This window comes from Haliotis cracherodii, unplaced genomic scaffold, assembly GCF_022045235.1.
Source record: "Haliotis cracherodii isolate W230 unplaced genomic scaffold, xgHalCrac1.p SCAF_18, whole genome shotgun sequence".
In the NCBI taxonomy this organism is placed as follows: Eukaryota; Metazoa; Mollusca; class Gastropoda; order Lepetellida; family Haliotidae; genus Haliotis; species Haliotis cracherodii.
The window spans coordinates 20,723,634-20,751,253 of NW_027266273.1; the positions used below are offsets into that span (position 1 = coordinate 20,723,634).

General features: G+C 43.5%; 1 protein-coding gene across 1 annotated transcript; it reads left to right on the forward strand.

Moving 5' to 3' along the window:
• The first annotated feature begins 514 nt into the window (after nt 1-514).
• On the forward strand, nt 515-27,150 carry LOC139465876 (bifunctional purine biosynthesis protein ATIC-like). Its single transcript, XM_071247847.1, has 19 exons — nt 515-628; nt 2,471-2,597; nt 3,706-3,782; nt 4,882-4,948; nt 11,691-11,779; nt 12,708-12,786; nt 13,614-13,686; nt 16,706-16,862; nt 17,690-17,815; nt 18,318-18,422; nt 19,519-19,604; nt 21,403-21,492; nt 22,310-22,438; nt 22,924-23,016; nt 23,780-23,853; nt 24,744-24,852; nt 25,307-25,366; nt 26,036-26,131; nt 26,546-27,150. The coding sequence occupies exons 1-19, from the start codon at nt 613-615 to the stop codon at nt 26,663-26,665; spliced, it is 1,773 nt and encodes a 590-aa protein (XP_071103948.1). The 5' UTR covers nt 515-612; the 3' UTR covers nt 26,666-27,150.
• The last annotated feature ends 470 nt before the right edge of the window (nt 27,151-27,620 follow it).

Below are 27,620 nucleotides of genomic sequence, written 5' to 3' on the forward strand. Positions count from 1 at the left end.
TTCATGAGGCCTCATTAAGAATGGTCTTATTGTTTCTGTTGGACAATGTGTTAACTGGTACCAATACAACGGTATCAAGTGACGCTTAATACATGCGATCCTATTGATTTCCCGGAAACTTACACACACAAAATAACACACTTACTAAAATCAATTGCTCGTACAAGTAATGTAATTCAATCAGTCAATATTGTATATTACATTTCACCCAGCTCTGATTAATAAACCTTATAAGGGGCGTTGGGGTAGCCTCTCGGTTCGTCACGTCAAAAGCCCGAGTTCGATTTCTCCACATGGGTACAATGTGTGAAGCCCATCTCTGGTGTCTCCTGTCGTGATTTTGCTTGAATATCGCTAAAAGCGACGAAAACTATACTCACTCACTGATAAACAAATCGCACCGTGTCAATACGATGGTAAAAGGGGAATAACTCTATTATAGTGCACGCCCATGATGGTTGAACACAGAGAATGGTTTTGATTGGTTGATATTGAACAAAGGCGGGTAACTCTAAATCGCTGTAAGTTGGTAGCACGTGGTCACACGTGTTGGCTGTGTGATCGCAGTGTGTGGCAGGGGGTAATCGACGAGCTTTTCACCTTCCTCTCACTATGGCTGCTAACCTTGGTAATGTATTCGTCATAAGAAAAAGAATATTATCAAATTTATTTGCAGCAATGCTTGTCATTTGGAATTGAACACTGCGTTTATTTTCGTTAAAGCTCATATATATATATAGCAACGTAAATATTTACACCTTAACTATGCCGTATCTCATTAATTGAACAAAGTAAAATAAAATCATATAGTTTTCTTGTTCTATAATCAACCCTGGAGGCAGTACACATGCATAAGCTAACGTTTTCTATTATTTAATCCCACATCCATGCCCTTCTATGTATGGTCTCTCGGTTAATTTTGAGATTTATGTAATGTATTGATGTCACAGATAATATTTGTTGTAAATCAAATTCTTGAAATCAACAAATGCATTACTGGGTGGATGGTCAGACTGCAGTAGGTAGTTCAGTAGTTGGTCACGCTAGGCCATCATGACCTGACCGAACCGACCCGCAAAGATCCGGGGCAGAAAAGGTCTTCAGCAACCCATGCTTGTAAGAGGCGACTAACAGGGTCATGTGATCAGCCTTGCTGACTTGGTTCATGCATGTCATTATGTCCCAATTTCATGGATCGATGCTCCTGATATCAAATCACAAGATTGTCTGATCCAGACTTGATTATTTACAGATCGCCCTCATATAACTGGATTAATGCTGAGTGCACCTTTAAACAAGAAACAGTCGAACAAACATGACCGAAATAAGAGGATTGCTGATTGAATAACTTTCATTGTTTTAGTACTCATTGTGTTACATGGACTACCTTGCTAATTGCTGTGCATTAAATCAAAAACTCACTCACGACTCATCGATAGATTATATCCCTGTTCAGCCAGATTATATTTCTAGGTTTGGTGGCATGGGAACTGGACAAACCGTACCCATCCGTACCCAAACCTTTGTTGGATAACCTGTACCCTTTCGCACCTAATCAAGTGGATGACTCATACCCAAAGAAGGGAATCTGTACCCAATGAAAATATATATGATCTGAAACATTAAACATGTTTCCAATTATGTCTTTCTTTGTTTTGGGTTTCACATAATAACAACACATGAGTAGTCCAATCACCGACTGTAAACTTTTTGTTACACTGACCGACTTACAAGATCTTATTATCTTAAATACTAAAACAACAACACGCCACCAGTGCCAATTGAGTCAACTCAATTTATTTAATCCTACTTGCTTACTGTGAATTAGCCATTTTCATTGGGTATAAATTTCCATGAGTTCTGATCGTCTAGTATACGTCATCACCATATCCATGCTCATGGGTTTTACCAAAGTAGTAAACTTCTGAGACCTGCATCACTTCTGGTTCCTCCCACTTAAAGCTGACACGCCGAGTTATAACGGGAATACTCCCCAACCCCATCGGCATCTATTCCAAATCTCAAAATTCCCAAATTCTATATAAGCAACCCCTAAACCCCCCTCTTGGGTTGCACAGACCACTTTCGCCCCTTTCGGAAACACATTAAATGGCCAGGCCGGGCTCGTGTGCGAAATACGCATCAGTCGGAAAGCGCACGTTAAATCTCCAAAGTAAGTAAGTAAGTTATAACAGGAATACTGGTAAAAGCAGTTTTAAATCAAACTCTCTAGCAGATTACATGTCATACAGAATAATTTTTTTTTTTTAAATATAAACCAGGATCTCATTAAGTTCGTTAAGTTAGGTCTGTTCAATGTTCTCATGCTCTGCTGCTTGGATCAGATGGGAATAGGGTGATAAAATCTGTTCATCACGACACTAGATTTTAGTGGAAGGCTTCCTTTGTGAAGAGAAACTCATGATGTTGGACTTGCTGCTCTTCTGACAGACTTGTTTTACACAAACAGCCCTGCTGAGCGTCTCTGACAAGACTGGACTGGTGGACTTTGCCAAGAAGTTGTCTGCCCTTGGTCTGGAGCTGGTAGCATCAGGCGGAACAGCCAAGGCAATCCGGGATTCTGGCCTTAGCGTCAGGTAGGATTCATTCAAAATGTCTGTTCTTCTTACTACAGCTCTCCTGTACATGGCTCTCATGTTCCAACCACTGATGATACCAAAATGTGTTGTAATGTTCGAGTTGTTTCATACTTTTTATTTTTTGAGAACTCATTAAAGTTGTGAAAACTGTCAACAGCTTTAGAAATTGGCACTAGACCTAGAGTCCTTGTCAAATTGCCCGATATTTAAGGTATCATAAGGACTAGTAGAAATGTGCCATTATTAAGGGTTTTGTTATATGTTATCATTTTACTTATGGACTAAAATGTTAGTTTCTATCTCTGTGTCAACATGGTCAATATGTATTGATAAGGTTTCAGATAATGTGGAGTGTGAGATGATAGATATTAGTGGCTTATGACAGCATTTAACTTGTACACAGCAACTTACGAGATCGGGTGGTCAGGCTTGCATGTCATTGTATCCCAATTGCGTCGACCGATGCTCATGACATCAGTCACTTGAATGTCTGGTCCAGACTTGATTATTTACAGACTGCCATCATATAGCTGAAATATTCCTGAGTCAGGCATTCAACAACAAACAACAAAACACAATTGTACACCGCCACATGCAACAAATAAGGGGTGTCAAATGTCACAGGATGGCTGCAATTTATTAACCAAACCTCCAAAAGAATTTCTAGTATATGATATATAATATGATGCCTTATGTACCTTAATAAGTTAATAGGAGGCACGGGTGGCCCAGTCCTCTAAGGCGCCACAATTCGCTGTGCAGAGTTGCATCCCTTGGGCACGCCAGAAACCTGTGATTGCGGGTTCGAATCCCAGTTCGCCCCGATTATGTTTCTAGGTTTGTCAGCGCCATACCCGTGCTCATAGGTTTCACTGAAGTGGTAAACGTCTGAGACCTGCATCACTTTGGGCTTTCCTCCCACATTAAGCTGACAGGCCGCGATATAACTGGAATACTGTTAAAAGCGGCGTTAAACCCAACTCACTCACTCACTAATAAGTTAATATGTAACTGTTGGTTAATAAGATCAATAGTATGCCTTTCAAAGTTTGCAACAGTCATTACACTGCTTCAGTGACTAAGTCGTGATATAATCTTGTTGTAGGGATGTGTCTGAGGTGACCGGCGCCCCGGAGATGCTGGGTGGCCGGGTGAAAACACTCCACCCAGCTGTACATGGAGGTAGGTACAAGAGACCTCAAGATCCGGTCTAGAATGTCTTCAGCAACCCATGCTTGCTGTACGAGGCGACTATGCTTGTCCTAATAGGCGACTGACGGTGGTCAGGCTTGCTGACTTTATTAATGCACGTCATAGTATCCCAATTGCGTAGATAGATGCTCATGATATCAATCACGAGATTGTCTGGTCCGTCATATAGCAGTAATATTGCAGAGTGTGGCATTAAACAACAAACAAACAAATATAGGGACAATATCATGAATATGTCCCCAGTGATTTGTGCTAGTTTCCCCCTGCGATTGTCGAGCACCCCATGTTAGTTTGAACTTGGGATTATGGAGCACCACATGTTAGCTTCACCTGGGTATTGTGGAGCACCCCATGTTGTTTTAACTGGGTATTGTGGAGCACCCTATGTTTGTTTCACCTGGGTATTATGGAGCACCCCATGTTGTTTCACCTGGGTATTGTGGAGCACCCCATGTTGTTTCACCTGGGTATTGTGGAGCACCCCATGTTGTTTCACCTGGGTATTGTGGAGCACCCTATGTTTGTGTCACCTGGGTATTATGGAGCACCCCATGTTGTTTCACCTGGGTATTGTGGAGCACCCCATGTTGTTTCACCTGGGTATTGTGGAGCACCCCATGTTGTTTCACCTGGGTATTGTGGAGCACCCTATGTTTGTTTCACCTGGGTATTGTGGAGCACCCCATGTTGTTTCACCTGGGTATTGTGGAGCACCCTATGTTTGTTTCACCTGGGTATTATGGAGCACCCTATGTTTGTTTCACCTGGGTATTGTGGATCACCCCATGTTGTTTCACCTGGGTATTGTGGAGCACCCCATGTTGTTTCACCTTGGGATTGTGGAGCACCCCATGTTTGTTTCACCTGGGGATTGTGGAGCACCTAACCATTGTGCCTTGGTACCTGATGTTTGTCTTGAATGATATTTCCAGACTGCCAAGATATTGCGGATCTGTTCAGGCTCAAGCTCCACAAAGCAATATTATAACTTACATTATGCTTCTACTTATTTGAAATTGAGTATTTATTTCTTCTGTTCGAATGTGAGTGTTGTTGTTTGATGTTGTAGGAATCCTGGCCCGGTGTACTGAGTCTGATCAGGCTGACCTTGACAAGCAGGGCTTCAAAATGATCAGGTACCTACTACCTAGGCCCACTGTGTGCACAATCAGACACCCATAGTCCACCCCCTATCCACCCCCGTCCACCATCAGGCACCCCTGTCCATCCCTATCCACCCCCTATCCACCATCAGGCACCCACGTCCACCCGCTGTCCACCATCAGGCACTCCCGTGCTTTCTGTAAGAGGCGACTAACGGGAACAGGTGGTCTGACTCAGTGACTTGGTTGATGCATGTCATCGTATCCCAATTCAGTGGGTCGATGCTCATGATGTCAAAATTCGGATTATTTACAGACCACCATCATATACCGGTAGCTGGAATATTGCTGAGTGAGGCATTAAACAACAACAAAAAACAACTAAACAAACAAATAGTTTGGAATCCTTTGTCAATCTTTGCTCCTTCATCATCATTCCCCCACTCAATCTTATATTTTGACCTCCCCCCTCCCCTCCTTCCTATCTTGTCAACCCCTCTATTCACTCACCATTCCCTCTGTCCTTTCTTCTTTCTTGTCACCTTCCCCTTGCTCTTCCCTCCATCCCATCTGCCACCGCCTCACATCACCATATCACCCCTTGCTCTTCCCTCCATCCCATCTTGTCACTGCCTCACATCACCGTATCACCCCTTGCTCTTCCTTCCATCCCATCTTGTCACTGCCTCACATCACCGTATCACCCCTTGCTCTTCCCTCCATCCTATCTTGTCACCGCCTCACATCACCGTATCACCCCTTGCTCTTCCCTCAATCCCATCTTGTCACCGCCTCACATCACCGTATCACCCCTTGCTCTTCCCTCAATCCCATCTTGTCACCGCTTCACATCACCATATCACCCCTTGCTCTTCCCTCCATCCCATCTTGTCACTGCCTCACATCACCGTATCACCCCTTGCTCTTCCCTCCATCCTATCTTGTCACCGCCTCACATCACCGTATCACCCCTTGCTCTTCCCTCAATCCCATCTTGTCACCGCTTCACATCACCATATCACCCCTTGCTATTCCTTCCATCCCATCTTGCCACCGCCTCACATCACCATATCACCCCTTGCTATTCCTTCCATCCCATCTTGTCACCGCCTCACATCACCATATCACCCCTTGCTATTCCTTCCATCCCATCTTGCCACCGCCTCACATCACCATATCACCCCTTGCTATTCCTTCCATCCCATCTTGTCACCGCCTCACATCACCATATCACCCCTTGCTATTCCTTCCATCCCATCTTGCCACCGCCTCACATCACCGTATCACCCCTTGCTCTTCCCTCCATCCTATCTTGTCACCGCCTCACATCACCGTATCACCCCTTGCTCTTCCCTCAATCCCATCTTGTCACCGCTTCACATCACCATATCAGCCCTTGCTCTTCCCTCCATCCCATCTTGTCACTGCCTCACATCACCGTATCACCCCTTGCTCTTCCCTCCATCCTATCTTGTCACCGCCTCACATCACCGTATCACCCCTTGCTCTTCCCTCCATCCCATCTTGCCACCGCTTCACATCACCATATCACCCCTTGCTCTTCCCTCCATCCCATCTTGCCACCGCCTCACATCACCGTATCACCCCTTGTTATTCCTTCCATCCCATCTTGTCACCGCCTCACATCACCGTATCACCCCCTGCTATTCCCTCCATCCCATCTTGTCACCGCCTCACATCACCGTATCACCCCTTGCTCTTCCCTCCATCCCATCTTGCTACCGCCTCACATCACCGTATCACCCCTTGCTATTCCCTCCATCCCATCTTGCCACCGCCTCACATCACCGTATCACCCCTTGTTATTCCTTCCATCCCATCTTGTCACTGCCTCACATCACCGTATCACCCCTTGCTCTTCCCTCCATCCCATCTTGCTACCGCCTCACATCACCGTATCACCCCTTGCTATTCCCTCCATCCCATCTTGTCACCGCCTCACATCACCGTATCACCCCTTGCTATTCCCTCCATCCCATCTTGTCACTGCCTCACATCACCATATCACCCCTTGTTATTCCTTCCATCCCATCTTGTCACTGCCTCACATCACCGTATCACCCCTTGCTCTTCCCTCCATCCCATCTTGCTACCGCCTCACATCACCGTATCACCCCTTGCTATTCCCTCCATCCCATCTTGCCACCGCCTCACATCACCGTATCACCCCTTGTTATTCCTTCCATCCCATCTTGTCACCGCCTCACATCACCGTATCACCTCCTGCTATTCCCTCCATCCCATCTTGTCACCGCCTCACATCACCGTATCACCCCTTGCTATTCCCTCCATCCCATCTTGTCACCGCCTCACATCACCGTATCACCCCTTGCTATTCCCTCCATCCCATCTTGTCACTGCCTCACATCACCATATCACCCCTTGTTATTCCTTCCATCCCATCTTGTCACCGCCTCACATCACCGTATCACCCCTTGCTATTCCCTCCATCCCATCTTGTCACCGCCTCACATCACCGTATCACCCCTTGCTCTTCCCTCCATCCCATCTTGTCAACGCCTCACATCACCGTATCACCCCTTGCTCTTCCCTCCATCCCATCTTGTCACCGCCTCACCTCACCGTATCGCCCCTTGCTATTCCCTCCATCCCATCTTGTCACCGCCTCACATCACCGTATCGCCCCTTGCTATTCCCTCCATCTCATCTTGTCACCGCCTCACATCACCGTATCACCCCTTGCTATTCCCTCCATCCCATCTTGCCACCGCCTCACATCACCGTATCACCCCTTGCTCTTCCCTCCATCCCATCTTGTCACCGCCTCACATCACCGTATCACCCCTTGCTATTCCCTCCATCTCATCTGCCACCACCTCACATCACCGTATCACCCCTTGCTATTCCCTCCATCTCATCTTGTCACCGACTCACATCACCGTATCACCCCTTGCTATTCCCTCCATCCCATCTTGTCACCGCCTCACATCACCGTATCACCCCTTGCTATTCCCTCCATCTAATCTTGTCACCGACTCACATCACCGTATCACCCCTTGCTCTTCCCTCCATCTCATCTTGTCACCGACTCAGATCACCGTATCACCCCTTGCTATTCCCTCCATCTCATCTTGCCACCACCTCACATCACCGTATCACCCCCTGCTCTTGCTTTGTATTTTATTTGGGTATAGATCTTTTCTGAGCAATGATGAGTTTCTGTCTCGTTCGTATGAACTGCCCTTGATGGTTTGTTCTGATTTGAGTACAACATCCTGAGCCCAGTGTTGATGAGATTATTTGTTAACATTCTAGTGCCTAACAGGCAGCATAGGTTGTATACTCCCCATGGAGCTGAGAATGATTTTTGAGTGCACACTGATCCAGTGACCAGAGTAATAAGTGTAGGAGAAACCATGTCTCTGAGGGATTACTAGAGATTGTAAACCCTCACATCTCGAGGAGACATGGTTTGTCCAACTTATAAACCGACTCATCGCACGTTTTTAATTAAATAACTGTAATAAAAACTCTCAAATGTATAACCTGTATTGGAGATGAAATATCGCCTGCAATCGTGAACTCGGTTCAATGAAACTGGTGACCTCAGTACGTGGGTTTCGCAACGGTGCGAAATCTGCACGTGCGTCTCGCATTGGCACGAAATCTGCACGTGCGTCATGTAGGCTGTTCGTAGTTTTTGTTCTATCAAGGGTTTACAATGATTGTAAGCCCTCCTGCGAGGTGTTACCACAATTTCAAAAACTCCATATCGAGGTACACAAACAGCCAGTAGGTTTATAATAGCACTTTGAGCATGCCCCTCTGTTGGGTGGAAATAAGCACAATATAAATGGCCTTTTAATATTGTCTGGTCCACTCATTTTTTTAGAGACCACTGTCATATAGCTGGAATAAATCTGAGCTTAAACAGCAAACTAACAATGGGAGAACGTGACAGTGGGTTAACCTTGTGGTTAAAGTGTCCGACAGGTTCAATGCAGGTGTGGTGGCAACTCTTGGTAGTTAGTGCTATGATGGTAATAATACAGAACTAAGACTCACATTTCAATAACAGGAATAATCAACATGCGCACAACAAATGGCAGTGTGGTTGGAAGGCTTGTATTTTGCTGCCATGTTTTGTGGTTGTCTGGTAGAGTCACTTCTTGGACCTGTACATGCATATCTTGCACCTATACATGCATATCTTGCACCTATACATGCATATCTTGGACCTATACATGCATATCTTGGACCTATACATGCATATCTGGCACCTGTACATGCATATCTTGGACCTGTACATGCATATCTTGGACCTGTACAAGCATATCTTGGACCTGTACATGCATATCTTGGACCTGTACATGCATATCTTGGACCTGTACATGCATATCTTGGACCTGTACATGCATATCTTGGACCTATACATGCATATCTTGGACCTGTACATGCATATCTTGGACCTATACATACATATCTTGCACCTATACATGCCTATCTTGGACCTATACATGCATATCTTGGACCTGTACATGCATATCTTGGACCTGTACATGCATATCTTGGACCTGTACATGCATATCTGGGACCTGTACATGCATATCTGGGACCTCCACATGCATATCTTGGACCTGTACATGCATATCTTGGACCTCTACATGCATATCTTGGACCTGTACATGCATATCTTGGACCTATACATGCATATTTTGCACCTGTACATGCATATTTTGGACCTATACATGCATATCTTGGACCTGTACATGCATATCTTGGACCTGTACATGCATATCTTGGACCTATACATGCATATCTTGGACCTGTACATGCATATCTTGGACCTGTACATGCATATCTTGGACCTGTACCTGTACATGCATATCTTGGACCTGTACATGCATATCTTGGACCTGTACATGCATATCTTGGACCTGTACATGCATATCTTGGACCTGTACATGCATATCTTGGACCTGTACATGCATATCTTGCACCTATACATGCATATCTTGGACCTATACATGCATATCTTGGACCTGTACATGCATATCTTGGACCTGTACATGCATAGTTTGTACAGTGTTGACAAGTTATTTCAGGCCCAAAAAGAAACTTGCCTGTGCATGACCCACCACTATAAACTTGACTCAAGTACTCTTATGAGATTTCTATACTCAAATTATTTTTGTAATTGACACATTTTCACAATATGAAAAACAAAAAGCACAAAATCTTTAACTGTTTATGATTTTCTGAGAAGTATCTGAGCAGTGATGAGTCTTTGTCTCGTTCGTATGAACTGTCCATGTTGGTTAGTTCTGATTTAGCAATAACAACCTGAGCTCAGTATCGACGATGTTTTTTCCAAGATCAAGTTCCATAATTGTTGCAAATATTACTTACTGGTGCACAAGTGGTCTAGGGGGCATGGGTGGCCCAGTCTTCTAAGGCACCGCGATTCGCTGTGCAGGGTTGCATCCCTTGGGCATGCCAGAAACCTATGATTGTGGGTTCGAATCCCAGTTCGCCCCGATTATGTTTCTAGGTTTGTCAGCACCATACCCGTGCTCGTGGGTTTCACCAAAGTGGTAAACGTCTGAGACCTGCATCACTTCGGGCTTTCCTCCCACATTAAGCTGACACGCCTTGATATAACTGGAATACTTTTAAAAGTGGCGTTAAACCCAACTCATTCACTCACTCACTCACTCACAAGTGGTCTGTCTATACGAGGGGCAAGCATGGGTTGCTGAACACCCATTCTACCCCGGAATCTTCACGGGTCTAATTAGGAGATAACGCTGCTGTGTTTTCAAGGCAGAGATTAGGTACCTGTACATTCAACCATGTTAAAGTGAGTCTGGAGCCGTACACACTGAACACTGACCATCATTAAGTGCTACAGATGGCATTCTGCCTTGCATGTTACTACCACCTACACTGTTTGCCTACCGCACGCTGTTTATTTCATTAAAATAATACCCCAAAAATATTATAATTTTTTTTTTATGACAAACAAAATGTCATTACTATGTAGATTATATAACAATTATGTCAGTCTAGCATTTGGATGCAATCGGAAAATTGCATATTTCTAACACAAGCTTTGTCAAAGAAAGAACCCTGCAAAAGGTCTTGAATGTTGATATTTTCAAATCTTAACTGACTGCCTCTGTTGTTTTGTGATAAACCATCCGCCTGGAGAGCGACTGCGTCATTCCAAAGACGTTTAAAAAATGGTACTTGTTGTTACCCTGCCTGGTGATGGTCATTAAGTGGCTTAAACAAGGACTGGTCGGCTCGGAGTTAGTATACTGTGTCTAAATGGAGTATTCATGTTAAACTGTGCCATGGTATCTCAGTGGGCTAGCACTATCAATCGGCATCAGTTTGGACAAGTACAAGCAGCCACACACATGTGCATGCACGTCGCTATATAAGTTCAATAATTTTGGACGCCATGTTAAACCCCATTTCACCTCACCTCAAAACTTAACTGCCCATATAAAGAAATGAACATTTCATAGATGACCCCCAGACAGGCTTTGTCATTAACAGCACTCAAGGAATGGGGGGAAACTTGTTCTATATTTAAGCGTTTGCCTGCGAAAAGTGTTGAAAGAATTATCGGAGCAATGATGAGTCTTTGTCTCGTTCGTATGAACTGCCCTTGTTGGTTAGTTCTGATTTAAGCAAAACAACCTGAGCTCTGACTGACATCATTAGGAGTAGACTATGTATGGGTCCTGACCGTCCATGTACACAATATGTCTGTATGTCGTTCCAGAGTTGTGGCGTGTAACCTCTACCCCTTTGTGAAGACTGTAGCCAACCCCGACACCACTGTAGCCCAGGCCGTGGAACAGATCGACATAGGTGGGTCTAATTGCACCAGAACACACCTTCTGCAGCTGCACATGCTTTCTGTAGATTCAATAGTAAACACGTTCGGTAGATTCCCAGGACTGATTCCAACACGGCATCTTTCCGTTAACTGACTATATAAGTCCAGTTTCAACCCTTGCCAAACTAGGCTAGAATTCCAGAGTTACATTTTGGCTGGAATAATGAGTCTATGCATAGTCCAATCAAAATTGTGTTCTGAAATCGACATCCAGTTAGTACACTGCAGTGCAGATTTCGGCTGATTACAGGATTTGCAAAGCATGTATACCGTCAACTTAGCGTCAACAGATATTTTTCAAATCTTTTCATGTTTTTAATCAAGGTTCTCACCTGGTTAGACGCATTTCTTAAAGTAAGACCCATTTTAATACAAATAAATCTTGATTATCGATCAGATTGTCTTCACTGGGCGCCAGCATTATGTTTGAAGCAAATGCAAGTGATATGAGTTGTGGAATCTGATTGGCCAGCAGGAAAGGCATAGTAGGGACATAACTCGTAATAGCCACTGGTGCCGCTACGATCGAGGCCAGAAATTTCAGCCTAGTTTGGAAAGAGTGAAAACTGGACTTTTTTCAGTCAGTTAACTCCCTTGTCCACACGGGTCCAGCGTGTTAAGCTTGTTACGTGCTTGATATCAGGTCATACCCTGAGTATAATAGTGTTGTTACATGCTTGATTTCAGGTCATACCCTGAGTATAATAGTGTTGTTACATGCTTGGTGGTAGGTCATTGTACCCCGAGTATAATAGTGTTGTTTTTGCTTTCAACCGCTTGTTTACCTGTCAAGAATACATTGACATAAGGCCTTGTGAGCAGCATTATCGACATTCACTCACTCATCCTTACATTCATTTATTCCAAGAAGCGTATTTATGGAATGCATCATGTTTCCAGGGGGCGTCACCTTACTGAGGGCGGCCGCCAAGAACCATGCCCGCGTGACCGTCGTGTGTGACCCCACAGATTACAGCAAGTAAGGACAACCTAATAAACATGTCTGAATAAGTGAGTTTGTTGACATACCATGCGGGGGCGGGTGTATGTGGAGGGAAAGCCTGAAGGTATTACAATCCCAGGTTGTGCTTCATGAGGTCAAATATATGTGGGCAACACCTTGTTTGGACCCACCATTTTGTTTCCACAGTTCATGTTTCTGTTTCTGGATGGGTGTTGAAGACAAATTAAGTTTATTTTGCCCGGGAGAATCATCTTCTCGAGGCAAGGGAGTTAACTGACTCTAAAGTCCAGTTTCCAACCTTGCCGAACTTGGCTGGAATTCTGGAGTTACATTTTGGCTAGACTAACTGGTATGTGCATAGTCCAATCAAAATCATGCAAGGAACTAGACATCCGGTTTGTAAACAGCATGGAATTCAATGTGCAGATATCCATGCAAATGCAAGTGATATGAGAGATGGATTCTGATTTGTCAAAAGGAGGGACATACAAGCGACATAACTAGTAATAGCCACTGGTGGCGCTACGATTGAGCCCTGAAATTCCGGCATAGTTCGGCAAGGGTGGAAACTGGACTTTTGTAGTCAGTTAACATCCTTGCCTCGGGAAGATGGGGAGAAATCTGTCAAAATGGCAGAATCTACATTTACATTCACATTCAACTCTGTTTTGTTTTTTTGTATGTGTTTGTCAAGCAGTGGAAGATGATTGAATATCCATGAACTAATTCTTTGTGATTCTTGTTCTGAATAATTACTAATTCAATGCAATTTTTTCGTTGTTATTATGATGGTCTTGATTTTGTTACTTTGTGTTGACCACTGTCTGACCTTGTGTTGGCAGGATCTGTGACGAGATGAGTAACTCCAATAACAAGGACACCACAGAGGTCACAAGGCAGCAGATGGCAGTCAAGGTGAGCGGATGATTAGCAGGCTGATACTGGGTACAACACGCACATCCACACGCATACACACACCACACCCATACGCACACCCACACCCATACGCACACACACACACACACACACCCATACGCACACACACACACATACACACACCACACCACACCACACCACACCACACCACACCACACCACACAAACACATACTGTATATCGCCGTCTATAAAGCGACACCACGTATAAGACGCCCCCCCTCTTCAAGCCTTTAAAATCAATGATTATATATTTACCCCGTCTATAAATCGAATCCGAATGAAGCACGTCACCATCGTATACACCATCCCATTATTTGCAATAAGAATGTTTTTGTCTCCCACAGAAGAAAATGCATTGTAGATCTAGCCCTTCAGCGAATCGAACGATCATAAAGATTTAACTTGGTCAATACAAATTGGATATGTGAGGTTAAACATCACTAGACATGACAATTTACTGATTAAATTGTATTTCCTGTTTTGTTGGGCAACGTGTTATATGCAGAGATTAAGATTATCGTTTGTATTTGTCTCTAAACAAGGCCGGAAGTAGCAATCAGCTGTGCACACATTTCTTGGAATCTACCAGTGATTCGGTTAAAAATGACCAAATAATATAACTTTAAAGAATTTTTTAGACAATGATCGGAAGAATTGTTTCTGAAACTATTATTTTATCAGGAATAATTTCTTCCAATTTCATGTTATTTTAGTTGCAGCTTTTCTATATATGTGAAATAAATTAAAAACCATAAGCGTAGCACTTTGGCACAGCTGATCACTATTGCCAGATATTTTTTCATATGAACAATTTAACCAATCACTGTCAATGCACCTGTGCTAGCGATAGCGAAAACTTTATGTTGACATATACCAGTCAAACTACAACAAATATGACTTTCAGCGAGTCAATGTATGGCATTTAGGATCTTTATATCCATTCTCTATTTCCGGTGTTTCATGCTCGCAGTAATGTCATTGTGTTGGGGGGGGGGGGGGGGGGGGGGGGAACTATCAAAACTTTTCAACCCTGTGTATAAGACGACCCCCGCCCTGAAAGCCCCCTAATTCTAGGTACAAAATACTCGCCTTATACACAGCGATATATGGTACTTAACAAACACGCACACGCACACGAACACGAACACGCACAACAGTGAGATTATTTTGTTCCCCTGGCGGTGTCATTTCAAAAGAAATCAGAAGACTTGTTACCCTGCGTGTATGTGTATGCACGTTGCTTTCTAAGTGCAATAATCTTGAATGATATATTAAATCCCATTTCACCTCACCTTATTGTATTACTGTGACTTGTTCAGATGGGTGATTGTGTTTAGAAAAGATAAAAAAGTCGACAGCTATTTTAGGAATGGCACACATAATACTGGGAACAATCACTAACAGTTATCCACCAGACTGCTTTATGGCACTGAAGCACCTAGGGTGTCCTTGCCTTAAGATATTTGCTGACAATTTGGACCCATGACTAATTTTTGTTTATTTGTTTGCTCTGATTCACAGACACATACTGAACTGGTGCCTTTCACTATTTAGGAGTTTTATAAATTTTAATTTTTAACTTTTTTCCATGGCAACAAGTTGGACTTAGGTTCTATTATAGGGTGGGTTCACTTATGGAGTATAACAAATAAACTGTTAAATATTTCCTTGCCAAACATTGCATGTCTATATATAAAGCACATACTGAACTTGTGCCATTTGATATTAAGGAGTTTTAGAAATGTATATTTTAGAATTTACATTACAGCTACCGTATTTTCTTGAGTATAGTGCGCACTTTTTTTCGAAAAAACACAGCTGTGTAGAAGGGGGTGGGCATTATACACGAATAATGTTTTTTCCCCCATGGAAAGACATTACCGTGAGCACGAAACACCGGAAATACCATGTCAACAAATCCATTACTGAAGTACGCAAAATAATCATGTAATTACACTGTCTGCCTATAAAAAGTGTTCTTTGTATATCTGGACTTATGTTTGTAACTTATTTCATTAATTTTATTCAAAATTCCTTTTACTATTGTTTTTATTAATTTCGTCGAAATCGTGTGTGAAGCGATCGGAAGATTGCACAACTCACCGTTAATAACAGCAACCACGGTCAGAATACCGCTATTGACGCCTTGAAACAAACTTTAGTTGACAGAGAATGGATACATATATCATAAATGCCATACTTTGACTCGTTAAAAGTAATATTTGTTTTTGTTTGACGAATTTATGTCAACATGAAATTCTCGCGATCACGCGACTGGTGAGACTGGTTCCATGTAAAAAATAACACCCGGGAATAGCGATCAGCTGCTTCACTTAGGGTTATTATTTTAAATATGTTAAGTAAAGGCTACATATAATTAAGAAAATAATGGAATATATTATTCCTGATAAAAAAAAATAGTTTCAGATACAATTGTTGCCGATCCTTGCATTAAAAATCCTATAAAGTTATATCATTGGGTGTGTCTTGACCGAATCACCGGTCGATTCCAAGAAAACGTGTGTACAGCTGATTGCTGTTTCCGGCTTATTTTACGAGAAAATACACACGGTAATCTTAATCCCTAGATATAAAACAATGCCTAGCAGAACAATAAATACTATTTCAACGGTAAATAAAATGTCTGGTGATTGTTTATCTCAAATTTCGAATTTGTACTGACGAAGTTTCTCATCACCCGTTTGTTTGGCGGACTTAGCTGAACGGGTAGGGTGTAATTTCTTTCTGTGCATAATATTCAAATTTCTTTTTTTCCAAAATATTGAACCCGCTAGAGGGGGGTGCGCATTATACATGGGTGCGCACTGTACTCAAGAAAATACGTTGTCTGAAATGGGCTGAGAGAAATGTTGGGTCAGTTACCTGATTTGGGACCATAACATGTTAAAATGGTGGGGGATATAGATGACGTCGTCGACTATACGCTTGTAATATTTGGTGACGCAAGTATGGCAAATGGTAGTTCTCTTGTTACAGGCATTCAACCACACAGCTGAGTACGATGCGGCCATCTCCGACTACTTCCGACGGGAGTATGGCAGCGAAAGCTCCCAGCTGACACTCCGGTATGGGATGAATCCTCACCAGAAACCCGCTCAGATCTACACCCCCCTGCCACAGCTACCTCTCACAGGTATGTGGCCCCTCACCTTAAACCTGCCCAGATCTACACACACACACCCCACACCCCACACCCCACCCCACCCCACCCCCCTGCCACAGCTTCCTCTCACAGGTATGTGACCCCTCACCTGAAACCCATTCAGATCTACACACACCCCACACCCCACACCCCTGCCACAGCTACCTCTCACAGGTATGTGAACCCTCACCTGAAACCCGCTCAGATCTACACCCCCCTCACCAGAAACCCGCTCAGATCTACACCCTCCTGCCCCTGTAAAAAGATACCAAATGTATCAGGTGGACAGACTTGGTGGCTTGGTTGATTATATGTTATTGTCTCGAGACTTGATCGTTGATATCAATATCAATCATGGTATTGTCTTGTCCAATCTTGATTATGTACAGGTCGCCATCATATGGCTGGAATATAGCTGGAGTGCAGTGTTAAGCAAACCAACGTGAAACAAAAAAAACATTCAGATCAACACACCCTGCCACACGTGCCTCTCAGATAATGTAGTGAACCCTCAAAAGAAACCCTCTCTCGCAGGATTCTAGTGAACACTCCGGAAGTCAACCCTGATTCCACTTGTCTCGTCTCCCTACATGCAACATCCAACCCACCACCCAACAACCAGAGAGTCAACTTTACACATTTTTGTCTTGCAAAGGGTGTGAAGCCCATTTCTGGTATTCCCCACCATGATATTGCTGAAATATTGCTAAAAGCCTCGTAAAACCACACTCACTCACTCTTGCAAAGGTGTGACTTAGTTGTGTCCAGATTTCGTTCCTACATGTGAGTGTTTACCCCAAGTGTGTGTTGTCCTCCAGTGCTGAACGGGGCTCCTGGCTTCATCAACCTGTGTGATGCCCTCAATGGCTGGCAGCTGGTACGTGAACTGAGGCAAGGTCTGGACCTCCCAGCTGCCACGTCCTTCAAACACGTCAGTCCGGCAGGTAAGTCGAGCCATCACCTGGCTCCATTTCTCAAGTAGTCAGTCATGGAACATTTTCCACATGAAGAGAGTCTCCAGATTGTCAGTTCTTCTTAATATGTGTCATCGCTTAAACTCAGACACAATTTTAAAGTATACAGATTTTGCTAGAATAAAGCATGTGATGTGTTGAAGAAAGTTGTCTTGGCATCGGAACAGATTTATGTTACAACACTAAACCGCTGCGTCTTATAATAAACCCATTATATCCATATTTGTGTCACTTTATGGTAGTTAACATTCAATTTGGATACAGACTAATGTCGAACAGAGATACGTCCCAAAAATGAATTGATATTTTCAGTGAGAAACTTTCATGAATTATTTTCATGAAATGTTTCTTTTGCTGTTCAATATATGACAATATATCAAAACCTGGGTGTAAAAACCATATATAGAAACCAGTCTAAAAATCAATGTGATATTCTTACTTTCTTGAAGTGTCCATGGATGTCTGTCTGTAGGTGCGGCTGTGTCCACTCCACTCACACCAGAACAAGCACGACTCTGCATGGTGGATGACATGACAGAGTTGTCTCCCCTGGCTATAGCATACGCAAGAGCTAGAGGTACGTATTGTAGTGGAAAAGGGTAAGGAGGGGTACTACAGGTGAGAACTCTGTGTACGGTCATGTACGGTCATGTCCTGTCATGTACGGTCATGTCCTGTCATGTATGGTCATGTACGGTCATGTCCTGTCATGTACGGTCATGTCCTGTCATGTATGGTCATGTACGGTCATGTTCTGTCATGTACGGTCATGTCCTGTCATGTATGGTCATGTACGGTCATGTTCTGTCATGTACGGTCTTGTACGGCCATGTACGGTCTTGTACGGTCATATACGGTCATATACGGTCTTGTACGGTCATGTATGCAGGAGTGTATTGAGGTAACACAAGCAGGCGTCCACGCTCCAGTACAGAAGAACACCTATTGATTATATCCATTAACTAATAATTATATATCCGTGAAGATCTGTAATATTGGAAATAAAAAACATTGTTCAAATGGAGCATAATAGGAATGCTACTCTCTTGTCAACAGGTAATCTTGAATGTGGTGCAGATTTTATTAACAAGATCAGGCCACTTCTGGTTGTGTGGAAAAAACGTCTTCTTGTATTAGTAGAGTAGGGGCAAGGACATTGGACCGTACCGGGGTGTTTCCCAGTTATGTCCGGGTGGTCCAGTCATCTAAGGTACCACAATTGGTTGTGCAGAGTTGTGTCAGGAAGCTTTGGTTGAGGGTTCAAATCCCTTTTGGACATGATTAAATTCTAGGTTTGTCAGCATTATACTGTTTTCATAAGTTTCACTAAAATGCTGAATGTCTGAGACCTGTATTACTATAGGCTTCCTCTTACATCAAGCTGACACGGCGACATGTAACTGGAATACTGTTCAAAACGGCATTAAACCAAACTAACTCACTCAATCAATTCAAGTTAGTTTTAAAACTGATTGTGTTCATCTGTAACCATAAGTGCTTTTCCTCAGTTGAGAAACCAAGATATTACATTAAGGTGTTGATGTAAGTTAATTTGATGAACTGAGACGTGAAATAACATATGCAGTCACAAGGCAATCAAAGAACACTACTTCATGTAGGATTTCATCGCCTTCATTAAAAAACTTAAAATGATAAGGATGTCTCATTTCAAGGTGCCGACAGGATGTCATCTTTTGGAGATTTTGTTTCCCTCTCTGATGAGTGTGACGTATCTACAGCAAAGATTATATCTCGAGAAGTAAGCATCAGGTTTGGATGTTATTGAAAAGAACATTAAAGTAAATGTGGATGGGGGGGTGTAAGTGTGGATGAGGGGGGGTGTAAAAGTGGATGTGGATGACAGGGGGTGTGGTAAATGTGGATGAAGGGGGTGGGTAAATGTGGATGGGTGGTGGTGGTGTAAATGTGTGTGTGTGTGGGGGGGGGGTTAAATGTGGATGACGGGGACAGTAAATGTTGATGAGGGGGGGTGTAAATGTGGATGACGGGGACAGTAAATGTGGATGAGGGGGGGTGTAAATGTGGATGACGGGGAAGGTAAATGTGGATGAGGGGGGGTGTAAATGTGGATGACGGTGAAGGTAAATGTGGATGAGGGGGGGTGTAAATGTGGATGACGGTGAAGGTAAATGTGGATGAGGGGGGGTGGTTAAAATGGATGACTGGTGGTGGTAAATGTGGATGACGGTAAATGTGGATGAGGGGGGGGGGGGGGGTGTAAATGTGGATGACGGTGAAGGTAAATGTGGATGAGGGGGGGTGTAAATGTGGATGACGGTGAAGGTAAATGTGGATGAGGGGGGGTGTAAATGTGGATGACGGTGAAGGTAAATGTGGATGAGGGGGGGTGTAAATGTGGATGACGGTGAAGGTAAATGTGGATGAGGGGGGGTGGTTAAAATGGATGACTGGTGGTGGTAAATGTGGATGACAGGGAAGGTAAATGTGGATGACGAGGACGGTAAATGTGGATGAGGGGGGGGTGTAAATGTGGATGACGGGGAAGGTAAATGTGGATGACGGTGAAGGTAAATGTGGATGACGGGGACGGTAAATGTGGATGACGGGGGGTGTAAATGTGGATGACGGTGAAGGTAAATGTGGATGACAGGGAAGGTAAATGTGGATGAGGGGGGGTGTAAATGTGGATGACGGGGAAGGTAAATGTGGATGACAGGGAAGGTAAATGTGGATGAGGGGGGGTGTAAATGTGGATGACGGGGAAGGTAAATGTGGATGACGGTGAAGGTAAATGTGGATGACGGGGACGGTAAATGTGGATGACGGGGGGTGTAAATGTGGATGACGGTGAAGGTAAATGTGGATGACAGGGAAGGTAAATGTGGATGAGGGGGGGTGTAAATGTGGATGACGGGGAAGGTAAATGTGGATGACGGTGAAGGTAAATGTGGATGACGGGGACGGTAAATGTGGATGACGGGGGGTGTAAATGTGGATGACGGTTAAGGTAAATGTGGATGACAGGGAAGGTAAATGTGGATGAGGGGGGGTGTAAATGTGGATGACGGGGAAGGTAAATGTGGATGACGAGGACGGTAAATGTGGATGACGGGGGGTGTAAATGTGGATGACGGGGAAGGTAAATGTGGATGGCGGGGGATGTAAATGTGGATGACGGGGAAGGTAAATGTGGATGACGGGGGGGGTGTAAATGTGGATGAGGGGGGGTGTAAATGTGGATGACAGGGAAGGTAAATGTGGATGACGAGGACGGTAAATGTGGATGAGGGGGGGGTGTAAATGTGGATGACGGGGACGGCAAATGTGGATGAGGGGGGGTGTAAATGTGGATGACGCGGAAGGTAAATGTGGATGAGGGGGGGTGTAAATGTGGATGACGAGGAAGGTAAATGTGGATGATGGGGACGGTAAATGTGGATGACAGGGTGAGAAATGTGGATGACATTCTGCAATATTACTGAAGTACTTATCAATGATTAATTTTAGCCTTGTTTTATTTTTGAAGAATTAATCCCCAAAATTGAAAAAAATAACTTTGTCTTGATTTATTTCAGGTTTCTGATGGAGTTATCGCCCCAGCTTATCAACCTGCAGCACTGGAGATTCTCAAAAAGAAGAAGGGCGGAAAGTATTGTGTTTTGCAGGTAATTGAAATGTGGGAGATTATCCAGAAACGTTAATCACGAATTGATTGTAAAAGATGACTGAAAATAGTACTTGTCCATATTACCAAGAGTGGTGAATCGGGGACTAGAGGAGTGAAACTATGTTGTTGCCATGAGAAGCTAGTGTGACAATTTACTCAAACAGCTGCACGTGAGTTGCATAATGTCATGAACGAAAATTGATTTAGCACGAAATAGGATTGTTTTCATCATGTAAAGTCCATCTAAGATAATTAGGCATAGTTATAGCAAACTGGCTTGAGGCGGGTGCTAACTAGTAACTATTCAGGAGGCACGGGTCGCCCAGTCGTCTAAGGTGCCCAATTCGCTGTGAAGAGTTGCGTCTCTTGGGCAGGCCAGAAACCTATGATCGTGGGTTCAAATCCCGGTTCGCCCCGATTATGTTTCTAGGTTTGTCAGCACCATACCCGTGCTCGTGAGTTTCACCGAAGTGGTAAACGTCCGAGACCTGCATCACTTCGGGCTTTCCTCCCACATTAAGCTGATACGCAGCGATATAACTGGAATACTGTTAAAAGCGGCGTTAAACCCAACTCACTCACTAGTAACTATTTAGTACAGCAGCCTGCAGCGTGTGTGAGGCAGAATTCGAAGCAGTTGTAAGCAGGAACTGCTGGGCCATGATGAGTTTGTCTCGTTCGTATGACACGCCCTCTTGGAGGGTTGAGTGATTCCAACGTTTCACCTGAGCCAACCTGCTACACCACACAAGGTAGTTACTGTATTGAGGATGGTTTACACCTATCATACTTCAAGATGTGTTGATGTATTTCAGATTGACTCGACGTACAACCCTCCAGAGCTGGAGACCAGGACATTATTTGGGCTCCAGATGCAGCAAAAGAGGAACGATGCTGTTATTGACAAGAACCTCTTCTCCAACATCACCTCCAAGAGGAAGGAGGTAGGGTTGTTTGTCCGTGTACACAGGTCTTGTGTTGAGCATCCATTGTCGGAGGGGGGCGGCAGGGTAGCCTAGTGGTTAAAGCGTTTGCTCATCATGCTAAAGACCCGGGTTTGATTCCCCATGTGGATATAATGTGTGAAGCCCAATTTTGGTGTCTCTCCCCCCATCCCCCCCCCCCGTGATATTGCTGGAATTTTGCTAAAAGTGTTGTGTCCCTTAGTTGAACAAGGATGTTATGATTATGGGGTTTCCTTGATTATGAATTCGTTAATGAAATGATTAATTAGAGGCCATTATCCAATGGCTAGATAAGTGCGGATGCAGAGTTAACCAGCAAACAAACTAAAACTCTCGGTTATCATCCCACACTAAACAGACGCATGATGTGTTTGAAGTATTGTTGAAAGTGACATTGAACCCAACCCACTTACTCTGTGTTGAAAGGTGAGCCCAGGCCTGAAGTGTTGTGTTGAATGTTTCAGCTGCCGGAGGAGGCTGTGCGAGACCTGATAGTGGCCAGCATTGCTCTGAAATACACTCAGTCCAACTCTGTGTGCTATGCCCGAGATGGTCAGGTAGGACTCTCTAATCAGTCTAAAAATTAACCTGGAAATGCTTGTAGCTTAGATGAAGGTCCATATTAGATAGATTAGGCATGTTTTTGGCGAACTGGCTGGAGGCAGTGCTAAGTAGTAACTTGTCAGTATAGCTGCCTTGCGTGTCTGTTAGACGGAAGAAGTTATAAGCAGGAACTGCTGGGCCATGATGAGTTTGTCTCATTCGTATGACACGCCCTCCTGGAGGGTTGATGTGATTCCAACATTTCACCTGAGCCCCACTGCTACACAACACGAGGTAGTCATTGCATGGAGGACAGTAACTACAAGCCTTGTTGATATGTGTTAAATTGACCCTTGCCATGTTTATGTTTAAACGGGATAATCCCATATATGTTGTTTCAGGCAAAAGGACTCTAGCTTGAAACTATTTCTACCCTTTTTTATGTTAAGATGATGCAGCAATCCATATATACTACTCAAAAGAAGTTAAGGAACACCTGATTCTTTCATATTGCTATAATTAATCTGTCATGGCGAGACAGATTAACTACAGTAATATGAAAAAATTGGTTAATCTGTCATGTTGTGACAAAGCTTATACTATTGAAAAGAAGCTTAGAACAACATGATTCTTTTCATATTACATGACAGATTAACTTTAGTATGTGTAAGAATCAGGAGTTGTTTAACTTATTTTGAGTTGTACATTTAGATCATAATATAGTGTTCATGAGAACTACCAGGCAGGTTGTTGAAGTATATTGTGGTTGTTGTCCAGGTGATTGGTATCGGCGCCGGCCAGCAGTCTCGCATCCATTGTACCAGACTTGCAGGGGAGAAAGCCAACAACTGGTAACTAGAACACTGGGTCTTGTCTGTGGACACACACTCTATTAGCACTCACTCATGGACCCCTTTTGGATATAGAGTGAGTGAGTGAGTTGGGTTTAACGCCACTTTTAACAGTATTCCAGTTATATCACTGCGTGGCAGCTTAATGTGGGAGGAAAGCCCGATGTGATGCAGGTCTCGGACGTTTACCACTTTCGAGATTCGAACCCACAATCATAGGTTTCTGGCGTGCCCAAGGGATGCATCTCTGCACAGCGAATCGCGGCACCTTAGACGACTGGGCTACCTGTGCCCCCCTTTGGGATATGGGTTAGGGTAGGTCTCTTTCAACCTGAGCTGGTCATAAAAGATGACTTAAGGATCAGTAACTTGGTTGATTGCATGTCATCGGACCAAGATGGAGTAGATCATTGCTCATCATACCAATCACTGGATTGTCTGGTGGGTAGGATTATATGCTGCTTTTAGCAATATTCCAGCCGTATTATAGCAGAGGGACACCAGGGGCGGTCGGGTAGCCTAGTGGTTAAAGTGTTCACTCGTCACGCAGAAAACCCGGCTTCGATTCCCGACAAGGGTACAATGTGTGAAGCCCATTTCTGGTGTCCCCCACCATGATACTGCTGGATTATTGTTAAAAGCGGCGTAAAACTGTACTCACTCGCCCAGAGGGACACCAGGCATAGGCTTCACACATTGTACCCACCAACCAAAACAATGGCTTCACACAGAAGACACGGGGATCATATCCCCGTGTGGATACAATTTGTGAAGCCCCTCCTAGGGAGTTGACGGCCGACTTGATGATGTACCTCGCAGTGGACCTGTGGTACCTGGCCGGACTGCTTAGTGCTGTCTTGAGACAATGTTATGTTTGCTCATTAACACAGGTGGTTGAGGCAGCATCCCAAGGTGCTCGGGATGCAGTTCAAGAAGGGTGTGAAGCGAGCAGAAATCTCTAATGCCATTGATGTCTATGTATTGGGAACAGTGGGTCAGGTACGTCTCACCTGTAGTATCTGTGTATTGAACGAGTTGGTCAGGTGTGTCTTGCCTGTAATGTCTTTGTATTGGGAACAGTTTGACAGGGATGTCACCAGTAGCCATATCTCTTAGTTAAACTACTAATTCCCTTTCAAGATAGGGTAGACATTTTGTCTTACACCACCAAAACATTACCTTCCCATTAAATAAGAAACTTTCATTTGGAGGCTTGAAAGAATTTCCAATTTCTTGTTACAAATTACTCATATGAAAAGACATTAACAATTCACCACTACTATAAAATTGTGAAGACCGTGATGACAGGGAAATGCTGTTCAGATGCAGCTCAGGTATCTCTGTAGTGTCCGTCTGTAACAAACTGTGGAATTGTTAGACATTCTCAGTCATTGTTAAGTTAGACATTGTCATTGTTAGACTTTGTCAGTCATTGTGAGACATTGCTCTGCAGGATATGGACCAGGCAACATGGGAGAATCTGATGGAGAATCCACCGGCGCCACTCACAGAGGTGAGACTTGCTGGAGACTGACATTGACACTCAGGCCTCACGTTAAGGAACCTGATTTAACTTGCACCAGGTGCATGTTGACACGAAAACCTAACTGCACCAGACAAAACCAGGTTGCACCCTGGTCCCATTCATTTATCAAAGTTGAACACAGATGCATTAACTAGTCCGAATAAATAAAACGTCAGTTCTCTGACTGTCATATATTACACAAAATACAGGGACTAGTTGATGTGGTATGGTACATCAAGTTTAGACGTATTGATTGTGCTTGGACAAGTAACCGTTATTCAAGGGGGGAGGGGGGGGATGATTTTCTTTTACATGCACTTGGTGCATGTACACATTAATATTAGGTTGCATTTTTCAAAATAGATTCCACTGGTGCATGTTTTACATAGCTAAATTGAGTGCCATCGATCACAAATAGCTGCTGTTTGTTAGTTGCTCAGGTCTTGACCAGTAACATTGAAGGAGATGTCCGCGAGGGGAGAGGACACATCACAGCCTCTGAGGATGGAGCTGAATATTAAGACCAGAATATTAAGACCAGTAACTTAAAGTCACTTACACTCTGCAATTGCATAGAAAATATTTTGAAAAACCATTGTGTGGTTCCATCCCAACAGCACGTGTCTGAATGTGTGTTCCAATGATGCTTGTTTACAGGAGGACAGGACAACGTGGGTCTCAAAGTTGAAGGGCGTGTCACTCAGCTCCGACGCCTTCTTCCCCTTCAGAGACAACATTGACAGAGCTTTCCAGGTGATCATATGAGGCTGTAATAGTGATATCTGTATCAGTTTGATTTGTACTGTAGTGAATGTCCGTATCATTGTGACTTGTAATAGTAGCACCTGTGAAGATCCAGGGTTGAATAGGTCTTCAGCAAGCCATGCTTGGGGTAAAAGGCGACTATGCTTGTCGTAAAAGGTGAATAACGTGGTCAGACTTGGTGACTTTGTTGATGCATGACATCGTATCCCAATAGCGTGAATTGATGGGGTCTTAATGTCAATCACTGGATTGTCTAGTCCAGAGTCGATTATTTACCAACCGCCATCATATAGCTAGAATATTGCTGAGTGTGGCGTCAAACAACAAACAAACTTGTATAGTAGCCGTCATTTTGACAGTGTTTCTACTTGCTGACTTCTAGCCCAGAATTCCTTCTTTCAGAGTGGCGTGGAGTACATTGCCTCTCCCGCCGGGTCCACCAATGACCCTGCCATCATCCAAGCTTGTGATGACCACAACATCACCCTGGCCCACACAAACCTTCGTCTCTTCCACCATTAGCGCTGACTCGGCATGAACATCCGGCTGGGATAGTGAGTCCTTAGTTGGAAATGGTGCTGCCAGTTTTGTCCAAGAGGTCCAGATCTGTCTCGTTAATCCAAACTATATTCTGTGTATTCATTCCGCTACTAACCGATTAGGCTTAAGAAGAAATGGTGTCTCTGTTTTCACATTCCAAGTTGTCATGATTTAAATGAAGCGTTGTATTTTACGACAGCTGTTACTGTGCTTGGCTTTTTGCAGGCTGCATCAAGATATAATTCTTGTATGAATCACATTGCTAAAAGAGTGTCTCTTTAATAGATACGGAAGCTAGGACGCTTTAGAAGCAAGATAAGGTTAGCACTGATCTGTTGAGCTGACTTATCAGCAGGTTACACGTTATTCTGTTAGTTACGAAATCATTTAACAGGATTCATATGAGCATATAGAATCAAATGTTGTTTTAAAGATTTGAGATCATGACGAAACATTTTGTCAATTCACATGTTGCTGCCAATGTGTTACAGTATTTGTTGCAATGTTCTATGTTCTTGAGATTATTTTATGTTTGTTTCTTGAAGTGGATATCATGTCAGCATTGTGCATGTTGTGAGATTCAGTGCTTATGCAACTTTGTAAATAACTGGCATAAGTATGCAGACTGTTATCCATACTTGATTTCAATCAAATAAAATGTTTTTATATAGATGTTTGTTTCTTCATTATCCAGTAGAGAATCGTCCAGTGTATTGCATCTCCAATACATTTGTACCCAGTATATATGATAAATATCCAAAGGCCAAAATACTAATAGAATCTTTTTTCTCTCCATGTCAGTATATCTATCACCAATTTGTATTCAATATTGTGGCATCATACATGTGAGCCCTCTCTGAATTTAATGAACAGAAGACTCACAACTATTTGAGATGACAAAAAAAGTCAATGTTTTACTGTAAACCTCACAGAAGCC

What these genes read in the sequence shown, in the direction of transcription:
- LOC139465876 (XM_071247847.1), top strand. An exon ending in CAGGGCTTCAAAATGATCAG is followed by an intron (nt 4,949 to 11,690) that starts GTACCTACTACC and finishes ATGTCGTTCCAG; the next exon opens with AGTTGTGGCGTGTAACCTCT. An exon ending in ACATTGACAGAGCTTTCCAG is followed by an intron (nt 26,132 to 26,545) that starts GTGATCATATGA and finishes TCCTTCTTTCAG; the next exon opens with AGTGGCGTGGAGTACATTGC.